Source organism: Rutilus rutilus, assembly GCF_951802725.1.
Source record: "Rutilus rutilus genome assembly, chromosome: 25".
In the NCBI taxonomy this organism is placed as follows: domain Eukaryota; kingdom Metazoa; phylum Chordata; class Actinopteri; order Cypriniformes; family Leuciscidae; genus Rutilus; species Rutilus rutilus.
The window spans coordinates 21,227,418-21,246,953 of NC_140229.1; the positions used below are offsets into that span (position 1 = coordinate 21,227,418).

The 19,536-nt window shown below is 38.4% G+C and overlaps 1 protein-coding gene across 1 annotated transcript; it reads left to right on the top strand.

Annotated features, from left to right (window-relative positions):
* Positions 1-749: 749 nt before the first annotated feature.
* On the top strand, positions 750-6,291 carry isl1b (ISL LIM homeobox 1b; the record flags this gene model as incomplete). Its single annotated transcript, XM_084401095.1, has 6 exons — positions 750-768; positions 901-1,084; positions 2,390-2,634; positions 4,004-4,278; positions 5,859-5,987; positions 6,084-6,291. 6 exons carry the CDS (start codon positions 750-752, stop codon positions 6,198-6,200), a joined length of 969 nt encoding a protein of 322 aa, XP_084257221.1. The 3' UTR covers positions 6,201-6,291.
* Between the last annotated feature and the right edge of the window lie 13,245 nt (positions 6,292-19,536).

The following is a 19,536-nucleotide window of genomic DNA, read 5'->3' on the forward strand; positions in this document are numbered from 1 at the left end:
CTATTTATAATGTAGGGGGCGGGGCGCTTTAGATTCTAGAGAGCATTTGATTTGACAGAATGTCTGATGAGAAGCTGAAGTGCTGAGTGATGTCATCGAAATCATTGCTCCATTGGCGGAAGTGAGAGACTGTAAGTTTTGAACACTTATATCTCCTAAATGTGAATTTTGTCATTGTTTTGGAGCACACTAGCTTGTAGATAACAGTAAGACTTACATATTCATACTAAAAGCCAAAATAAAGTTCAATTTCGATTTCATGGGGAATTAAGAAGTGAAATTTGGAAATACAAATATAATGCTTACAACACTGCTAATCATTACAAAAACATATTTTGTTAGATGTGAATCGAACTTCAATAGTCAAATCATTCTATTCAAATCTATCATCAGTTTTCTTTAATATGTCAATTTTATTTGTTAGATATAAAACCCATGAAATATAATTAAGATGTAAGCAATTATCCTCTATACTTATTTCTTTGTTAATATATAGCCTAGAACATCATCAGGTACCTGATGTGCTGTACCTGTTGTGGGCGTGTCTAAGTGTTAGAGGGCGGGGATTCCGGTGGCGGGTGAGCGCCTGATTGGTGCTCCTGCACTCACGTCACATCAAATAAATAAAGAGGAGCGAGCCAGACTTACATTAGTGGCCCTGTAGATGTGTAGTTCATTCTCTTTAGTGTTTAATAGGCTAGGCTATCATTTAGAAGATAACGGCGCCGTTGCATTTGCTTCCTGACATGATGGGAGATCCACAGAACAGTAAGTTGTCATTCAAAAGTTCAACTTAATTATAGGCCAGCGTAAGATGAGATGCGTATTTGTATTTTGAAATGTCACCACAATTAAAATATTAGAAATATAAATAATGTAGGCTTATACTTGTTATTAAAGGAAATGAGCTGATTTCATCCTGCGTGGGTTGTGGGCATCAGATCCTGGATCGCTTCATCCTGCGGGTTTCTCCTGATCTGGAGTGGCACGCGCAGTGTCTGAGGTGCGCGGAGTGCCATCAGTGTCTGGACGAGTCCCGCACCTGCTTCATCAGAGACGGGAAAACCTTCTGTAAAGACCACAGGTACAGCGAAGAAAAGCTTTGCTCATCACAACTAGGCCTACTTATTACAGCTTCTGTCCCACTTGTCTATAACTATAGCCTAACATTTCAATTAATCAGTTGGCACGTGTTGTACGATTTTACGTGTATGTAAACAAAAATACCTGGCTGTGGCACTTTAAATTAATACAATTAAATTAACATTTTTACATTGCTTTAACGAAAAAGGTTTAGCAATGTTCAAATTTTTTTTATATATATAGCCTATATAATTCACTACCGTTCAAAAGTTTGGGGTCAGTAAGTTTTTTTAATGTTTTTAAAAGAAGTATCTTCTGCTCACCAAGGCTGCATTTATTTGATTAAAAAAAAAAAAAAACAGTAATATTGTGCAATATTATGACAATTTAAAATGACTGTTTTCTATGTGAATATACAGTTAAGTGTAATTTATTCCTGTGATCAAAGCTGTATTTTCAGCATCATTACTCCAGTCTTCAGTGTCACATGATCCCTCAGAAATCATTCTAACATGATGATTTGATGCTCAAGAAGCATTCATTATTATTATCAATGTTGAAAACAGTTGTGTACAATTTTTTTTATTATTCTTTGATGAATAGAGAGTTCAAAAGAACAGCATTTATTTAAAATAGAATATTTTCTAACATTATAAATGTCTTTACTGTAACTTTTGATCAGTTTAACTCATCCTTGATGAATAAAAATATTGATTTATTTTATTTCTTTCCCCCAAAAATAAAATAAAAATTATTACTGTCCCCAAACTTTTGAACGGTAGTGTTTAATGTTACAAAAGCTTTAGATTTCAGATAAATGCTGTTCTTTTGAACTTTCTATGCATCATAGCATCATGAAATAAAAATGTAAATAACTGTTTTCAACATTGATAATAATCATATCCTTTACCCTACCCTTACCCTTAAACCTACCCATATACCATCAAACCTATCCTATCCACTCATATCCCACCTCAATAGCAGCAAAAGCGTTTTGTAATGCATGAACACAAAACATGCAAAACATGACTATAGTACACTGTCTAACAATAAATTTAAAAAAGTAAGTATAAAGACAATATATATAAAGTGTGACCCAGTTTTCTAACTAAATAAGGTACAATTAATTGAAAGGACTTTAAAAAAAAACTTGGAAGAAAAATTCCAAAACATGTAAATATTTCATTCAGCAATTTTGATAAGATTACATACATACATTTGTGAAATATATATATATATACAATGTATAGTAAAGTGCTATTTTATATGATAAATCCCCCCCCCCCCCCCCCATATTCTCTGTCAGATTATGCAGCAGTAAATGTGCAAGATGCCGCAAAGCCTTCGTCAGAGAGGAGTATGTCATGCGAACACGAGTGAATATTTATCACATCCAGTGTTTTCGATGCGAGAGCTGCAATCGTCCGTTACTCCCTGGAGATGAGTATGTTCTGCGGGACGGTCAACTGCTCTGTACAGACCATCATGAGTGTTTTTACCAATTAAAGTGTGCATCAAATAACCAACAGAAGGAGACTGCTGATCCATCCGGTAAGCCGAGTTTCTGGACAAGCTTCTCAATCCCAGCCAGCATTTAAATGTTTATTCACATGTGAATCTATATCATACCTCGAGGTTGAATCAGTGTTGAATTTCGTTTTGCAAATTAAATCAATGTTGATCCCAGCTGACAAAAATATATATTTTGCATTCACTGTAAAAAATTATCGTAATTTTAACGGTAAAAGACTGTAAAAATGCTACAGTGAAAAACTGTTAATTGGTTAACAGAAAGTTTCCGTACTATATACGGTAAATAACTGTGATAGATCTAACGGTACATTTAATGTAATTTTACTGTAACATACCGTTAAATTTACAGTTTTTGAAAGTGAAAAAACAACTCATTGTATCATTTACAGTGAAAAACCGTAAATTGACATTCCCACAATTCCCTGTGACACTTCACATTTGATGTATTTTTGTTGAAATAACTATGTTTGTTTCTTCATAGTTTTCTTCGTTTTTTCTAATCAGTTATGTACATTAGGGGTTTATGTTACATTTAATGTTGTTAAATTAATGTTTATTGCATTTTTAAAATTTCATGTGTTACCATGATGGTGTTTAATGTTTGTGTGAATGACATTGTGCAGCTTCTATATATATTAGTATTAACTCTCTTGTGGAAGAACTGCTTATGTTGAGCTTTGATTGATCATGTGACTCTCATCACTGCTGTGATTGGTGGTTATCAGTGTAAAAAACAGATATTAATACTTCAATAGGATGGTAAATTAACATTATATCATATTACCGAAATCCAATGTTAAATATACAGTTTTTTCCGTAAAAACAACGGGAAGAAAGACCATTTTTTTACAGTATTTTTCCGTTTTTTAACAGGAATTTTCTGGCGCCCCAGCTGCCAGAAAATTACCGTTTTTTTACAGTTTTTTTTTTTACAGTGTTCCAATTTAAGGAATAGTTCACCAGATGTGAAAATTCTGTCATCATTTACTCACCCATATGTTGTTCCAAACCTGTACGAGTTTCCTTCTTCTGTTGAACACAAAAGAAGATATTTTGAAGAATGTCTGTAACCAAACGGTTTGCGGTAGCCATTGACTTCCATAGTATTTTTTTTCCCCCTACTATGGAAGTCAACGGCTGCAGTCAACTAATGACATTCTTCAAAATATCTTCCTTTGTGTTCAGCAGAATAAAGAAATTCACACAGGTTTGAAACAACTTGAAGGTGAGTAAATGATGACAGAATTTTAATTTTTAAGTGAACTATTCATTTAAGGAAACATTCCATTTTACAATGTTATAAACATTATGGGAATGCTACTTTTGGAAGTTCTAAAAACATTCTGAAACGAGGTAAAACGTCTCCTTATATATGTGTCTTTCACAGAGGGCATGAAATCCTCAGCGTCCTGGTCCTCGAGGTCCGAGAGAGCCACTCGCGTGAGGACGGTTCTCAGCGAGTCCCAGCTCCGCATGCTCCAGACCTGTTACAGCGCCAATCCCAGACCCGACGCCCTCATGAAAGAGCAGCTCGTGGAAATGACGGGCCTCAGTCCTCGGGTCATTCGCGTCTGGTTCCAGAACAAGAGATGCAAAGATAAGAAAAGAAGCGTGATGATGAGACACACACAGACGCAGCTCGAGGGCCGTCTGGCGAGTGAGGTACAGGACTTACACATAGCAGGCCCGGTTATAGGATTTTTTTTCCAGGAAAAAAAGGATTTAATTTTTTTTTTTTTTATGTATCTTGAGCAAGAAAAAGAAACTGTTTAGGATTATTTATTGCACCAAAGGTCATTTGAAAGGCAATATTAAATATATGTACAGCTGAAGTCACAAGTTTACCCTTGCAGAATGTTAATCATTTTCAGATAAGAGGGATTTCTCAATAGACTACTGTGTGTTGTTACCTGGATGTTCAAGGCAACACACTACATTCACTTTTGGATGATTGGTGGAAATTGTTGTTATTTTGATTAAAGATCTTAATTTTTTAGTACTGGGGTCTCAAGAGCAACCATTAAAGGAGAACTCCAGTCAATTTTAACATTGAGCTCATTTTTTTGTACATTTGGAGTGCTGTCAGTACAGAGAACAACGACAAAAATCGGTGTTGCCTACACCGTGTTATCCTCTTTTTAAAATTTGCACCCTGTTGACTTCAATGGGGCAAGTTTTAAACCTGCTTTTAGGCTCTTAACATCCTTGATGTGTCATTACAAGTGCACAGGTCATGTGAGTGATTCCTTCGGAGTGAACGCGGGTGAATCTGAGTGCAGTAGATGTGAAAGATAAGAATAAAAATGATGTTTATTCAGCCAGCGCACATACCTGTATTTACATCCTGTTTTCGGTCGAAGTCCACAGTAGTCGATTGTCGAGTTCACGCGCGTGATCATAGGTACTAAACCTATGCGCGTGAACTCGACAATCGATTACTGTGGACTTCGACCTTCGAAAAAATGAGCTCAATGTTAAAATTGACCGGAGTTCTCCTTTAAGTAAAAAAAACAAAAACAGTTGTGGATCATTCAGGTAAGGAGACACAGTGTTAAGTGTAAACTTTTGAACAGGGTCGCTTTGTCTTGACTACATGTAAACTACTTTTATGTGAAATATCTTATTCAAGGCAGAACTAAATAAAAACAAAAAGTAATTTTTATGATCCCAGGTGGAGCCGAGTAAACGAGGAGTAATATTGTGAAATATTATTACAATTTAAAATAGAGGTTTTCCGTTTTAATATATTTTAAAACATAATTTATTCCTGTGATCAAAGCTGAATTTTCAGCATCATTACTCCAGTGTCACATGATCCTTCAGAAATCATTCTGATATGATGATTTGATGCGCAACAAACATTTACTATTATATTATCAATGTTGAAAAAGGTTGTGCTGCTTAATATTTTTGTGGAAACTGTAATACACTACCAAAAGTGTAAGTAAAAAACAAAAACAATTATAATTTAAGAAAGCTATTTTAAATTGTAATAAAATTTCACAATGTTACTGTTTTTACTGTATTTTTCATCAAATAAATGCAGCCTTGGTGAGCAGAAGAGACTTCTTTCATAAAACATAAAAAATCATACTTATTCCAAACTTTTGACCGGTAGTGTATATGAGTACAATGACTTTTTTTTTTTTTTACTGGAATCAAGAGCGATGAGAGATCCTGTAACAGAGAACAGTTCGCAGGATAAAACTGAAGTGGTGTTTGTTGTTTGGTCTTGATGAAAGGTTTCAGAGGATCTAATGCTGGCAAGTCCCCAGAGCCAGGACAGTGACATGAGGATAAGCCCCCCATGGAAACTTCTGACCGACTTTATTCTGCAAAAGAATGCTGAACACAGATCATACCAGCAATTGGTAAATATCAGGATACACAAAAGATTACTTACTAACATTGCGTAATGGATACGTCATTTTTGCACTATTGTTCATTTGTTTGGATTTGGTTTTCAGCTTTCTTTATCAAAGGAAGGCCCTTGTTCTGCTGGAAGTGGAGCTGTGTCAATGTCGGCTCACTATCCAGACACACCCAACAGCCTGACAACAAGTGCCACGGACATCAGCGAGTAAACAGAGTATTCCTGCAATACCAGAGGCTGCAGTTTCAGGACCAACGGGAATATAGTATAGACTAAACAGCCAATGATTGACAGTTAACTGTGAAAACGATGAAGGACTTCTTTATATACAGTACCATTCACAAGTTTGGGGTTGGTAAGGCTTTTGGAAAGTCACCAAGCTACATTTATTTGACCAAAAATAGAGTATATATATATTGTATATATATTTTCCATTGTAATATATTTTAAAATGTAATTTATACCTTTGATTAAATCATTACTCCATTTTATGGCTCAAGAAACAATATTATTATCAATGCTGAAACCAGTTCTGCTGTTTCATATTTTTGTGCAAATCATGATACTTTTTTTCATGACGTTTTTTAATCAATAGACAGGTCAAAGTGTTTATTTAAAATAGAAATGTATTTGAACAATTAATGTTTTAATTTAATATTAAACGTTATAAATGTGTTTACTGTAACTTTTGACCAATGGAATGCATCCTTGCTGAATACAATAATAAAAGTATTCCATTTCTTTAAAATAAAAATATTATTGATCCAAACCCTGTGAACGTTAGTAGAAGCACACACTTGTATGTTATTAATATTCAATTATTGTGTTTAAAGCTCATAATCTCAGGATTTTCATGCCAGGACAGAATGTGACAAAGTATTAGTGCTCTGGTTATTATTATTTTTCAATGTATTGGATATGTGGTTTTATGAACCTGTGTGTCTCTTTTTGTGTTTCTAACTTAGAAATTAAACTATGAATTGTCCAAATTCATGTATTTTATATTTTATTGTGTAGAATTACTGTATTTATTTCTTGAAATCTAATGTAATAATATTGTAAACCCACCTGCTGGTCAGCTGTCATTGTGGCCTAATAGACATATATATAGCAAGATGTCTATAATTATCAGGTACTTTTTCAACATTTTTGTTTCTCTGACCAAAATTTAATCTAAATAATGTCAGACCACCACGACGGTCAGTCCATTGTCAGAGAGAGAGACATTCATTTCTGAAAACCAATTCGCTATTAAGAAACTGTAAGCAAAATTTGAAACCGACTGAAATCTGAATGCCTTGTTGGTCTAAAAGCCCTAAAGATGTTTTGTTCTTGAATAAAACCTCCCTTATTTAGGACTGTTCCTCTTTGCAGTGTGGGTTCATTTGAAGGACCTCTTTCTTATGTAGGAGCGGTGTTTTGAACTGAATATAATCAAATCAATGCATCTACTATTTCGCCGCACTTCTCTGCTGTTGAGCGTGTAAGTGAATTGAAAAGATCTTGTTTGGAGATGCTGCTTTATACCATTGGTCTGGGCTCTCAACCTTTTGTGTTCCAGATCAAATAATGAAAGAGCTCCTGCACTTCAACGGGGCAATTCATCCTCACAGAAAGAGATGAATTAATGGATCAAATCTCTGCTTTTTGCTCTCGCAGCTTTCATCTTTGCCCCCACCTATTTATTGTTAACTTACAAAACTGAGTGAGAAATATCAAGCCTCAACCGTAATTATCCACGTCTTTGAGAAGCTTTTATTAAAATGCTAATTTAGCAAATGTGCGGAAAGAAGGAAAGTAAAAAGTGGTATTAGCATGACATACTAGATGTTGAAGTATTGATCAACCATTTACTTTTATTTAATATTTTATAATATTTTAATATTTATCAAATAATTGTCATTTGTTGTGTTTTGTTTGTAAACTATTTTGTTTGCATTATAAGTCTCTTTTGTTTATTATGAATAATATAAACGAGTTTTCATTGGATTGTCATTTGTAGATTTTCATTTTCATTGTTTATTCAAAATTCTGTCCCTTAGTACTTTTTCATTTTGTCTAAAGTTTGGTAATAGCACTGGCTATTATTTCATTGTGAATTTCAAAATTTTCCATCACAAGCCTGGACATTTTTATTTTTATTTTTTATATAAAGACAAATTTGAGCAGTCGTTCATTACTATTTGCTCATTTCACCTGCCAAACAGAAAGCAGTGAGACAAATATTTAATGAAAAACAATTCAAAAATGGGTTGATGTTAAAATGCAACTTCAATTACAGACACAGGAAATCATGAAGTAGCCTACATTAATGTGCACTGGCCATAGTACAAATTATTAAATAGAAATTATATATTTTAATTATAAAGATATCTTTCTTTGAAGTGATTTCTATGATAGATTATTTATTTATTTATTTTAAAAAACATGTCATAATTTCCACTCTGGGCAAATGAAATTGCATGGTTATAACAAAATGTTTTTTAACTATGAGACATGGGTAATATAATCAGATCAGTGCATTCACTATTTCGCCACATTACTCGATTGTTAGACTCGATGTAGGTGAATTGAAAAGATCTTATGCTTTATACTGTTGCTCGGCTCTAAACCCCATACAGACACCTTTGTGCTCTAGATCAAATAATGAAAGAAGTGCTGCACTTCAACGGGGCAATTCATCCTCACAGAAAGAGATTAATTAATGGATCAAATCTGTTTTTTGCTCTCAAAGCTTTCATCTTTGCCCTGATCTTTTTCTTCTCATCAAGTTACAAAAAAGAGTGAGAATTTTGAGACCTCTAACATACTTATTTACTCAATTTTATTGAAATGAATATTCTTTGTTTATAGCTCACCCAAACATGAAAATGCTGTCACCATTTATTCCCTCATATTGTTCCAAATCTGTATGGCTTTCTTTCTTCTGTGGAACATAAAAGAAGATATTTGAAAGATATTCTGAAGAATCTCTCAGTGTATTTTTTTGTCCATCATATACAATTTTATTGCATCATAATATAGTTATTATTACAGTGGAATTAAATAGATTGTGGTTATTTTCATGTTTGGATGTTTTAAAATTACCCCTTGTTTTCCCTTCAATTTTTAAATATGTTCCTATGACTTATAGTATCGACATGATACTTCAGGTGTAAAGGTCTAGGTTACTAATGTAACCCCCTTTCCCTGAAGGAGGGAACATAGACGTTACGTCGACTGACGTATCGGGGTCCCGCCTGGGAGCCCAATCGCCTTCGAGTGGTAACTAAACGAGCCAATGGACATTGGGCAAATGAGATTTTCATGCCGAGCCATTCCTACCCAGAGTTCTCATTCATGTTTTGCTGAGGAGCCGACACAGGGATCCCGGCCATTCTGCGGTGGTTCAGGGCTGTGGCAGGAGAGACGTAACATCTCCATTTCCTCCTTCAGGGAACGGGGGTTATATTAGTAACCCATTCAGCCAGCATGTTCAACGTATACGAGATGAGGCACGGTCTGGGAGGATTTAACCTCCTGGAGCCTCTCAGTAACCTGATGACCAGGTCATGTTTTCCAAGTGACATGTCATCAACTGCATCGTGATGTGCTGCGATGGTGACAACCTATACATTCAAGGTGGAGGGGGACAGCCTCTGCTCCAACCTCTCTTGCAAGTAGGAAAGCTCAGAGGTGATCGGGCATTTGGGGTCTTCCACATAAGCATAAGTGCGCCTGGTAGAGGGGGATCTAGCTTGAGAGATAGTGTCTACCACCGCCAATTAAGTCCTCCACGTCCCATCCAGAGACCACACGTAGAGGTTCCAGAGGTCTGGACGCGACTGCCATAGGGTGCCCTGTCCCTGAGAAAGCAGGTCGTTCCTCAGAGGAATCCGCCAGGGAGGGGCTATCATGAGGAGCATCAGGTCCGAAAAACAGGTCTGGGTGGACCAGTAGGGCACAACCATCAAGTTCTGCTCCTCATCCTTGCGTAGGGCCCAGGGCCAGCTGTGTGACAGTGCATCCATGCCGAGGGACCCGTCCCCAAATCGACTCCAGATCAGCTGGACCTCTTGGAGTCTCCATTCTCCTGCATTGGAACATGAGCTGTCCTGAGAGCACGTCGGCCACGTGCCTGAGATGTGAACAGCACGCAGCGACTTGAGCCATTGCTGACTCCAGAGGAGGAGTTGGCGGGCGAGGAGTTGGCGGGCGAGTTGTGACATGCGACATGAGCGTACCCTGCCTTGCCTGTTGATTTACATAACAGTTGCAGTGTTGTCTGTACTGACCAACACGTGCTTTCCTTGAAGCAACTGTCGAAATCGGCACAGGGTGAACAGCACTGCCAGCAACTCCAGGCAATTGGAATGCCAGTGCAGTCAGGGTCCCGTCCAGGAGCCCGAAGCGGCACGCCCATTGCACACAGCGCATCTGTTTTAACAACAACATGCCTGGACACCTGTTCTAAAGGCACATTGGCCAGTAGAAAGGCAAGGTCTGACAAGAGGGGCTGAATGTTTGGCGGCAGCTCAGTGTGATGGCCATACAGAGCATGCCGCGGCTGCACTTTGCGCGCATTCAGTCATGCCAAACCATGCACGCAGTAGCCTGCTTGTTTTTTGTTAAATTAACAGTGGTTTGTGAATGTTAATGCTTTAATAACAAATAATTTATCGGGAGCGTGTATGCTGATGTGTAGGTGGTGGCCCCCCTGAGGGCGTGATTATATCTTGCCCTCTCCTCTCTTCCCAGACTCCTCAGGTGCTTCTTACATCAGGCCTGAGGCTGGTGAGAACAATGTTCTGGTGGCCCGCCTCGGCTTGGTTAGTGAGAGTGCTTCTTTCAGGCATGTAAAGGTGGTAGACCCCATGTTCATAAAGAACTGTCTGGTGAGTCTTCACTTTGCATGCCACAGTTGAGCTGAGTTGGTCTTCTTTAAGAGTAATTTTTGTGTGCAACTAACACTAAAATGTATGTCTCTACAGACCTCTTTCCCTGTATAAAGTTATGGGGTCATGCCAATGTCAATGTCATAAGGTAAGGTAAACATTTTTGGTTATTAGGCCCCTGAAGTTCCCCTGTTAGGTGGCTAGAATGACAGAGAGAAGAACCAGTTGTATGGGCTTCTTTTGTGAGTATGTGATGGCTTCCCTTGTTGTCATATGTAAGATAAAGCAAGGTGTGCCACTGCTCATTCTAGTTGTAAAACTATGTTTATAGCTTAGGCTTCCTCTCATGGTGAGAGCATTTGAGGCCGCCGCTCATTCATATGAAATATGTTATCAGCGGAGAGTTAAAGGTTGTATCAGCGATTTCAGGCCCAAACATAAATGATCACATTCATCTAATCTTTCCAAACGATCCGCTAGCTGCCCGCCCCATAAGTATGCCGTCAAAACGCGTCTCTGTAGGCAGCCTAGGCTCTGAGATCTGCACACAAAAACAGTTGGTTTCAGTTGTGTGCAGATCTCAGAGCCTAGGCTGCCTACAGAGACGCGTTTTTTTGACGACATGCTTATGGGGCGGGTAGCTAGCGGATCGTTAGGAAAGATTAGATGAATGTGATCATTTATGTTTGGGCCTGAAATCGCTGAGTCTAGTAGGCCTCTCAAATCTTCTAAGTGAGTCTTGAGTGACGGGGTATACAAAAAGTGGTGTTGATGGTCAGGCATTGACCTTAGCAAGGCCACTCTGACCTTGAGCCCCATCATGGGGTGTTCGACTGTTAATTCGCTGGCCAACCAATTGGCTTCAGTGGGCCTCTCTGGAGGCGAGCCCCGATTATGATCAGCCGAATAGGACTGACCACTGTCAGGCGGTTGGCCTTATCAGGCCACCATGTAGCTCGGTCCCCAACCTTACTGGCCATGGCAGTCAGTTTCTTACCTAAAGAAAACTTTCAGGCAATTGGCTTTAACAATCCGCTCCGAGACTGGCAGGTCTTAGTAGGCCGCCCTGGGACTGAAACCCGGAATCGGGGTTCATAGCAATAACCAGTTTTTAGCTAGCTATCAGGTAGTAGGCCTCTCCAGGCCTCCCTGAAGGCAGGTAGTAGGCCTCATCAGGACTCTCTGAAGGCGAAGTCCCAAGGATGGGCAACTGCATAGCTAGCTTTACTGGCTGCCAGGAAGTAGGCCTCACTAGGCCTCCCTAAAGGCGAGTTCCCAAATATGGGCACTAGGTAGCCAGCCCTCTGGTTATCAGGTAGTAGGCCTTACCAGGCCTCCTTGTAAGTGGTTTCCCAGCGACGCTGGGTTCAGGCAAGCTTGCGCCCTAGCATGACTAATGGTAATTTTCTGCTACTGGTTCCCTTTCGGAACCTCTTTTATCTAGCCTACAGCCTGGTTTGCCTACCAGGCAGACCATGTGCTCCCCTCATTGAGGGTCACTATGAGTACTCGGCCTCCTGAGTCTGGTCAGACAGTCGTAAGCCGCTTGTGAGGCCTCCCAGTTAGATCAGCCCTTAGGCCTTTGGGTAGATCCGTGGATCGAGCAGAGACACTCCCCTCGCTGGCAAGGGTTGTAAGCGCTATGCTGAGTCATGCTCTCCGGGATACCCCATCTCTGAGATCTGGGCCGAGTGGTTCACTGTCAGCTTCGCAGTCCCTCGGGTTGGATGCCTTACATAAAGGCAAGTGTCTAGAGGCTCTGTCTTCAGACAGACAGGAAGTTGGCCAGGCTGGAGTGTCCAATATAAGTGACGCCAGGTCAGGCCTTCCTGGTGGCATTTCGTGTGAGTATGTTCCCCTGAATAGTGATTGGCTGGGGCTCCTTCGGGTTCCCTAGCCACATTCCCTAGAAGGGACCCCTTCTAAATTTGAAGCTGTGGTTTCGAAAGGGAACGTCTAGGTTACGACTGTAACCTCTGTTCCCTGAGAACAGGGAACTAGACACTGCGTCTTTTCGCCATGCCTAGGGGCCTGCCTACCAAACAGTCCCTTCAGACGAAAAGGTGATTATCATGTTTGCAAGGCACCCTTGTAAACTTCCAGGTCGCACGTTAATGATTCATGGGCTGTCGCCGGTCAATAGGATTGCCGTGATTTGACAGTAATTTCAGACACCTGTCATGCCTAAGGCGTTCCCACAATCGACGTGTCTCATTCCCTGTTCTCAAGGAACAGAGGTTACAGTCGAAACCTATACGTTTTCAGTCGCTTTTCAGGTTTCATCATGAATGTTTGTCCAATAAATCGCAATATGCTTTGTGCTTTGTTACTTTTAATATGAAACAAAGTCTAAGCTTTCCTCAAATTCTGTCCATTTTATCAAAAAATTCAAACAATAAATAAAATTTAATGTGGTGAGAGAGATCACTGTAGTGCCTCAGTTCAAGCGAAGTGAAGCGCTAGTGAACGCAATCATCTCTTTCTCTTTACTGTTACAGAACGAAATAAACTTGAATCAACATCAGAAAATGTTGAAAAGTACAGTCCAACTTACCGAAATCTGTATCATGTCTCTCATGTAATCGGTCGATCAGTGTTTCAACCGCAGAAAGACGTCAATAAAACAGCTTGTAACACAAGTAACTCAGAAAAGCCATTCGTTGACCATTAACTTGATAGTCAGCAAGAGCGCACTCGCCAGTGGACAGGGGTGAGAATTACATAGTTAAAACACCTCACCCTCAGTGTAATATCTGTCAGATTTCTCATGTCACTGCAAAAAAAAAATCGTCAATAACTGAGAATTTTCGGTTAACGCGACCTCTGGTTGTGACAACTAACCTAACTATGCTACTCCCAATGCGTCAAGTAACTGTAGGAACTTTTCTGGATATGACAAGACACGCACAGACGAGTGACGTAGCCAACACAATTTCCTGCGAAAAGCAAAGCATCCTGCCCGTTCTAAAACATAATCACGTATAGGCTTACCACAGTGAATCAGTGTAAGACAAAACATGTTTTGGAAGAAGGATTTATGATGTATTGACTCATTTTTTTAACAAAACTTACATAGTACCTTCAAGTAGGCCTATGTTTTTGAGCTATTAAAACAACACCTGAGACCCCAGCCAGAACACAAGGTTCAGGCCAGTATATTTTATGTTATAAAATAAACAAAGAAAACATACTGTGCCAACAAATGTACACTGTTAACATTATGTTAAGCTGCTTGTCCTGTGGTTAAGCAGCTGGTTTTGCTCGAAATGAAGCAGACACTAAACGGCCTGCTGTGTAAAAACATTAGCGGCCACTAGATGGCAGACTAAACACTTGCTATTTTTAAACTGAACTCCATTGATGGAACACGCCAGTTCCATCACATTTAACTTTGCTGCTGAATAAAATAAAATAAAATAAAATAAAATAAAATAAATGTTACCCTAATTCAATTAGCTGTTCTCCCAGCACAGCTGGTCTGTTTTAGAAGGCCACCAGCTAAACTGTTGATAGGACAACAGCACAACCAATTTAAACTAGACCAGCAGAATCAGTCTGTTTTTTTTCTTCTTCTCAGAATTGATGAAAAAAAGAGACAGGAAGAGGAAGGACAAATAAGAAGCAATGCACATCTCACACATGTGTTCCCACAGTGGGCAGAAAGCTCGGCCTTTGCCCCTCGTGGCCGACAGTGTAACTGATATCTACAGCAGTTGTGTGAGAACTACAGACATGTATACTATTAAACTATTCCACTTCCAGCTGCACTCATTATCGATGATGATAGTTTTGATGATTGCAGACTGTTCAGACGAAGGATGGGCCTTTCAGGGACGTTTTGTTTAGCTTGTTCTGCAGTAATGGGACAGCATGATTCCTGTGCGCTGCAGACTGCTCTGATGACGGGTTTTACAGCCTAATCTGATTTAGCCAAAGTCTGTGAGTGAGACAGAAAGTAACTGAGAGGAAAGGAGAGGTTGGATGATTCAGAGGTTGCATCTCCACAATCCCCTTGAGGAACTATCCCCAAAAGGTATTGAAATATGTCCTGTGTAAACAAGGTCCTGAATAAACAGTCACATCCAAATGCCTTGCCTCCCTGACCATTTTGGTAACATATTTGTGGGTTATCCAAGAAGACGAAGCATGAAGACCTTTACAAGATGATAATGCTCTATGTTTCCTATATGCTGACTCTGAGCTATCACACTATAGACAGATTAACATAAAAAAACTAGCATTAGTTGCATTAAAATGACATTATATATATATATATATATTCATATCAAAATCATGTATTTTTCCTTCATTTCAAAATCATGTATTTAATGTCAATTTTATTATTTGTCTTATATGAAAAATATAAAAATATGAATTGTTAATGTATTCAACTTGAATAACCAAACAAAATAAAATGAATATAACTCATTTCAATATAACAACAGTAATTTCCACCACAAAATATTGTTAATACTGTAAAAGACGTTATTTCGCATGTGATGGAAATTACACTGTGGTGGAAATGACTTCCAGGAAAAAAATGACAGATGCATGTATACACTGTTGGACAGATTAAATAAACTAGTGGAGTGTAAAATGTATTTTTAGGAAGATTAGTCTATTTATAAACGTGCACAAGCCCATGCCAAACAGCTGAAGAAACACCCATATTGACTAGAACATGAACGGCTCATCTAAAACATCAGTATTTCATTCACTATGCTCATTACAGAGTAATGAGAGTATCATAACTGGTGATGAGCCTATGTTGAAACTTGAAACGCAAATGCAGACGAGTAAATCAATGATAATTGCTGTAATAACTCTCAATGAAAAGTTTACGTTTTTCTTTATTTAGTTTCTAGCTCCTGCTGCTCACATCAAAGAAAACAGATCATTTCAATAATGGAAGTAGAGAAACCAATTAACAGGCCTTAAAAAGAGAAATAAACATTCGCTTGCAGGATTTTCACACATCGAACAGCTTGAGCTGCGCTGACAGGAGCTTTAAATCATTCCAGAAAGGTCAGCTGTGAAGACCTCCACTCCAGCCCATATTGGAGCCATTTCCTGGCTCATGCATTAGCCATAAAGATCCTCATGTGAGCCTTTAGCCAGCGCCACTCTTTAAGACAACACACCCACATGCTGAGAGATTCTCCTACCCCAAACACTGCTGCCCACTGCTATTTGCCATAGCTTAAGCTTTAAATGCATGGGTTTCGCCAATTATTATCACATATTCAGGTCTTTAGCGACCCGGATCTACAACTAACATGGATGGATCTTTACCTGACGCAATAATATAAAACTCTCCTGATATTAGAGTAACAATTACAGAAGAATAAAATAAAGCATAATTTGTTATCTTTTGGAGCTTGGAAGGGATTAGTTTGAGCAGATGTTTTATACCATCATACTGTTATCATCAGAGCTCATTTCCCAGTACATTCAGCATCTGGCTCATATTCGCAATCTCCAACATATTCTCAAAACTAATTTTAAAGGGGTGGTTGATTATGATTTCACTTTTCTAACTTTAGTTAGTGTGTAATGTTGCTGTTTGAGCATAAACAACATCTGCAAAGTTACAATACTCAAAGTTCAAAGCAAAGGAAGATATTTGATTTTAAAGAAAAGGACTACAACAAACAGCTGGTTGGGACTACACCACATTCCTCTCGGGTTAGTGACATCACTAACCCTAGAATTTACATAAACCCCGCCCCCGGGAACACGCAGTCCATGTTGAGAAGAGGAAAAGTTGTTGTATAAGAGTACATTTGTGAGTCAGCTCAAACTTTAGCATCCATCTTTTCACATGCAATTGAAAGTCACTCCGTGTGCATCTCACAACAGTTCCTATATGAGCGATTTATAGATTTATCATGACAGAATATCTTAATTGAAGATAGTTAACTCCACATCAGCAACATAAATTCATCAACTAACCATTCAGAGACGTCCTGTTGCGTTCTACATGTTGTCACTTCTTCTTGAGTCTCTCCATCTTTGTCTGACTCCGTTTTAACATTCAAGGCAGAACAGTTTCTGTCATTTTAGTGTGTCTGCGTGAGGTAATAGCAGCTGCTAACACACACGAGCTCTTGAAACCCCGCCCTCTGCAGGAGCTCATTTGCATTTAAAGGGCCAGGCACAAAACAGTGCGTTTTTGCAAACCCTCAAAAAGTGACAACTTTAACTTGCTATATAAAAATATCTGTGGGGAATTTTGCGCTAAAACTTCACACACACACTCTGGGGACATCATAGATATATTTTACATCTTGTGAAAAGGGCATTTTACCACCCCTTTAAACATCTTCAAAATCAAATTTTGATCGCTGACAGCTTCTTCACCAGATCCACCACCAAGTGACAGTGACACTAATATTTGATTGCGTTCAGTACTTGCTCTGCAGTAAATCACTGAGCCATTTCAAGTTTTGCTGATGATACTTCCTATTCTTTTGTTTTCTGCCTGCGGTGACTATGAGGGAAATGTCACTTCATCATTTTGTATCAGACATTGCCACTGTGTGGAATAAAGGTGATTTGAAGGTAAATTGCACTTTTGCAGTCATCAAAGATTACATTTTTGTTGTGCAGAAAAAATATACTTACACTGTTACACACCATGGGTCATTAGACCCTATACAAATTATTATTTTTTAAATGAATGGGAAAACAGGCATTCTTTTATTATTTTTCTTGTTAGATTTACACTGTAAAATCCAACACTTTTTAGTTCTTTACTTAATGTCTTAAAGTAATTGTAAAAATCTAGTAATCTGTACTATTCACATACTATGCTTTGTTTACTCAAGAAAACCCAAGTAAAAATTAATTGATTGGTTTGAGTTTGGGAAAAACTTAATGGACTTTTCACTAATTTCCTCCACTTCTGCAGTTATTTTTCTCTGTTTGCATTCACTCATTTCCCAAAGTCATCTTGAATGTTGAATTGTCAACACAACTGAAAATTGAGAGAACATCACATAAGCTGACTTTATAAATTGATGTTGATTTTCCTAAAATGTTTTAGTCACCATTATGGTTCCTGAGTGGTAAAAGGAGAACAGACACAAGGAAGTGAGTTCAACCCAGAGAGTTTATTTATTTACAAGTGAGCAAATATGAGGAAAGTAGACCAGTGGATGCTTGACTGTAATCCTCAGGTCCGTGTCTCCATAAAGTAGTGCTTCTTTTAGTGTTTCCGTGGTCTGGGTGAGTGAGGGTGAAAGTCCACTGAGCAGACAGTGTTCAGTCAGTGAGGAGGTCTGCTGGCATAGAGTCCCTAACACCAACCTCCTGTTAGTCACTCTCTTGCAAATAAACAAAAGCACAAGCATAAGTCTCAGTTGAGAGAATAATCTCTACCTCTTCTTTCTCCACTGGCGTTTATATCTCTCTCTAGGAGATTGGCTGAATGCCATCAGCTGGGCTTGGTGATTACTCCAGCTGGTTTGTGTGTATTGCCAGGGGCGACGCCTGATGTGCTGCTGGCAACTCGTCACATTATATTTATTTATACATTTTTATATAATGTATGAATGAATTAATGATGTATACAATGTATGAATGAATTAATGATGTATAACCTAACAATATTTCATGTCAATTAATGATCTTTTATAATTGTGTTGCTAACACTTATGTCCTAAACACCTTGTGAAACTTTTATGTAATCCCTCTATATTTGTGGTCCATCTTGCAATTGATCACTGGAGTCACACAGACTTCAACATTCAGCATGCAAAACACAACAACAATTATACTTTATTTAAAGTAAATGATCAAGTACTCTCTACAGTTATTTTTTAGTTACTAACTCTTGTGCAAGTGAACTATCCTAACTAAGCATTTGTCAGTACCACATACCAATCCTATTTCACTTTGTGTTTTTTTTTTAAGGCAATCGGTTTGCATGCTTTTTCGCCCAATTTTCCACCGGACAAAATTGCGATTGTTAACTCATGATTTCTGTTCTGTCTGTGCGCACCAATCTTGCACTTCTATCTACTCCTCAACCAGACCACCTAGAGACTTCGGGTTTTCGGCATTATGTTAAGGAAGGTCTAATCTCGGGAACGCACAAAAAAATCCAGGAAAAGATTTTGGATTTCCTGGAAATTCCTGAAAAAATTCCGTTTTTTGCAAATTTCTCGGCAACCATAATAGCTATCGAGTTGAAACAAATTGCAATCGATAGCTTCTAAAATGTACAATAATATTAGAAAAAAAGAATTGATCAAAAATCTTTCCTTTATGCTTCAAAAATTAATTTAAACTTTATATGAAGGGACATAAGAAAAATATTGCCTTTTTAAAACTATTGTTCCACAATAAATACGTAAGGAAGGTATTCACAAGAGTCATGAGCACAATTATTTCCACTGAATTACGGCAAGAAATCAATGAAGGTATCGATCAAGATTTGGAGAAGGAGTAAGAATATATGAGAAAACGACAAGAGGTAGATGCAAGATGCAAAATAAATGGAAGAACGTTCAGCAAAGCGACAAAAGATGGCGACATCCACACCAACGGCTTGAATTTTCTGATCCTGATGAAGTCGGTTTAAATATGTGTTTAATACTACAAAATATGCCCGATGTTACAGTTACTGCACTTGCCGCCCAGAACAAAAGAGAACATCCCAATCGAGTGAAG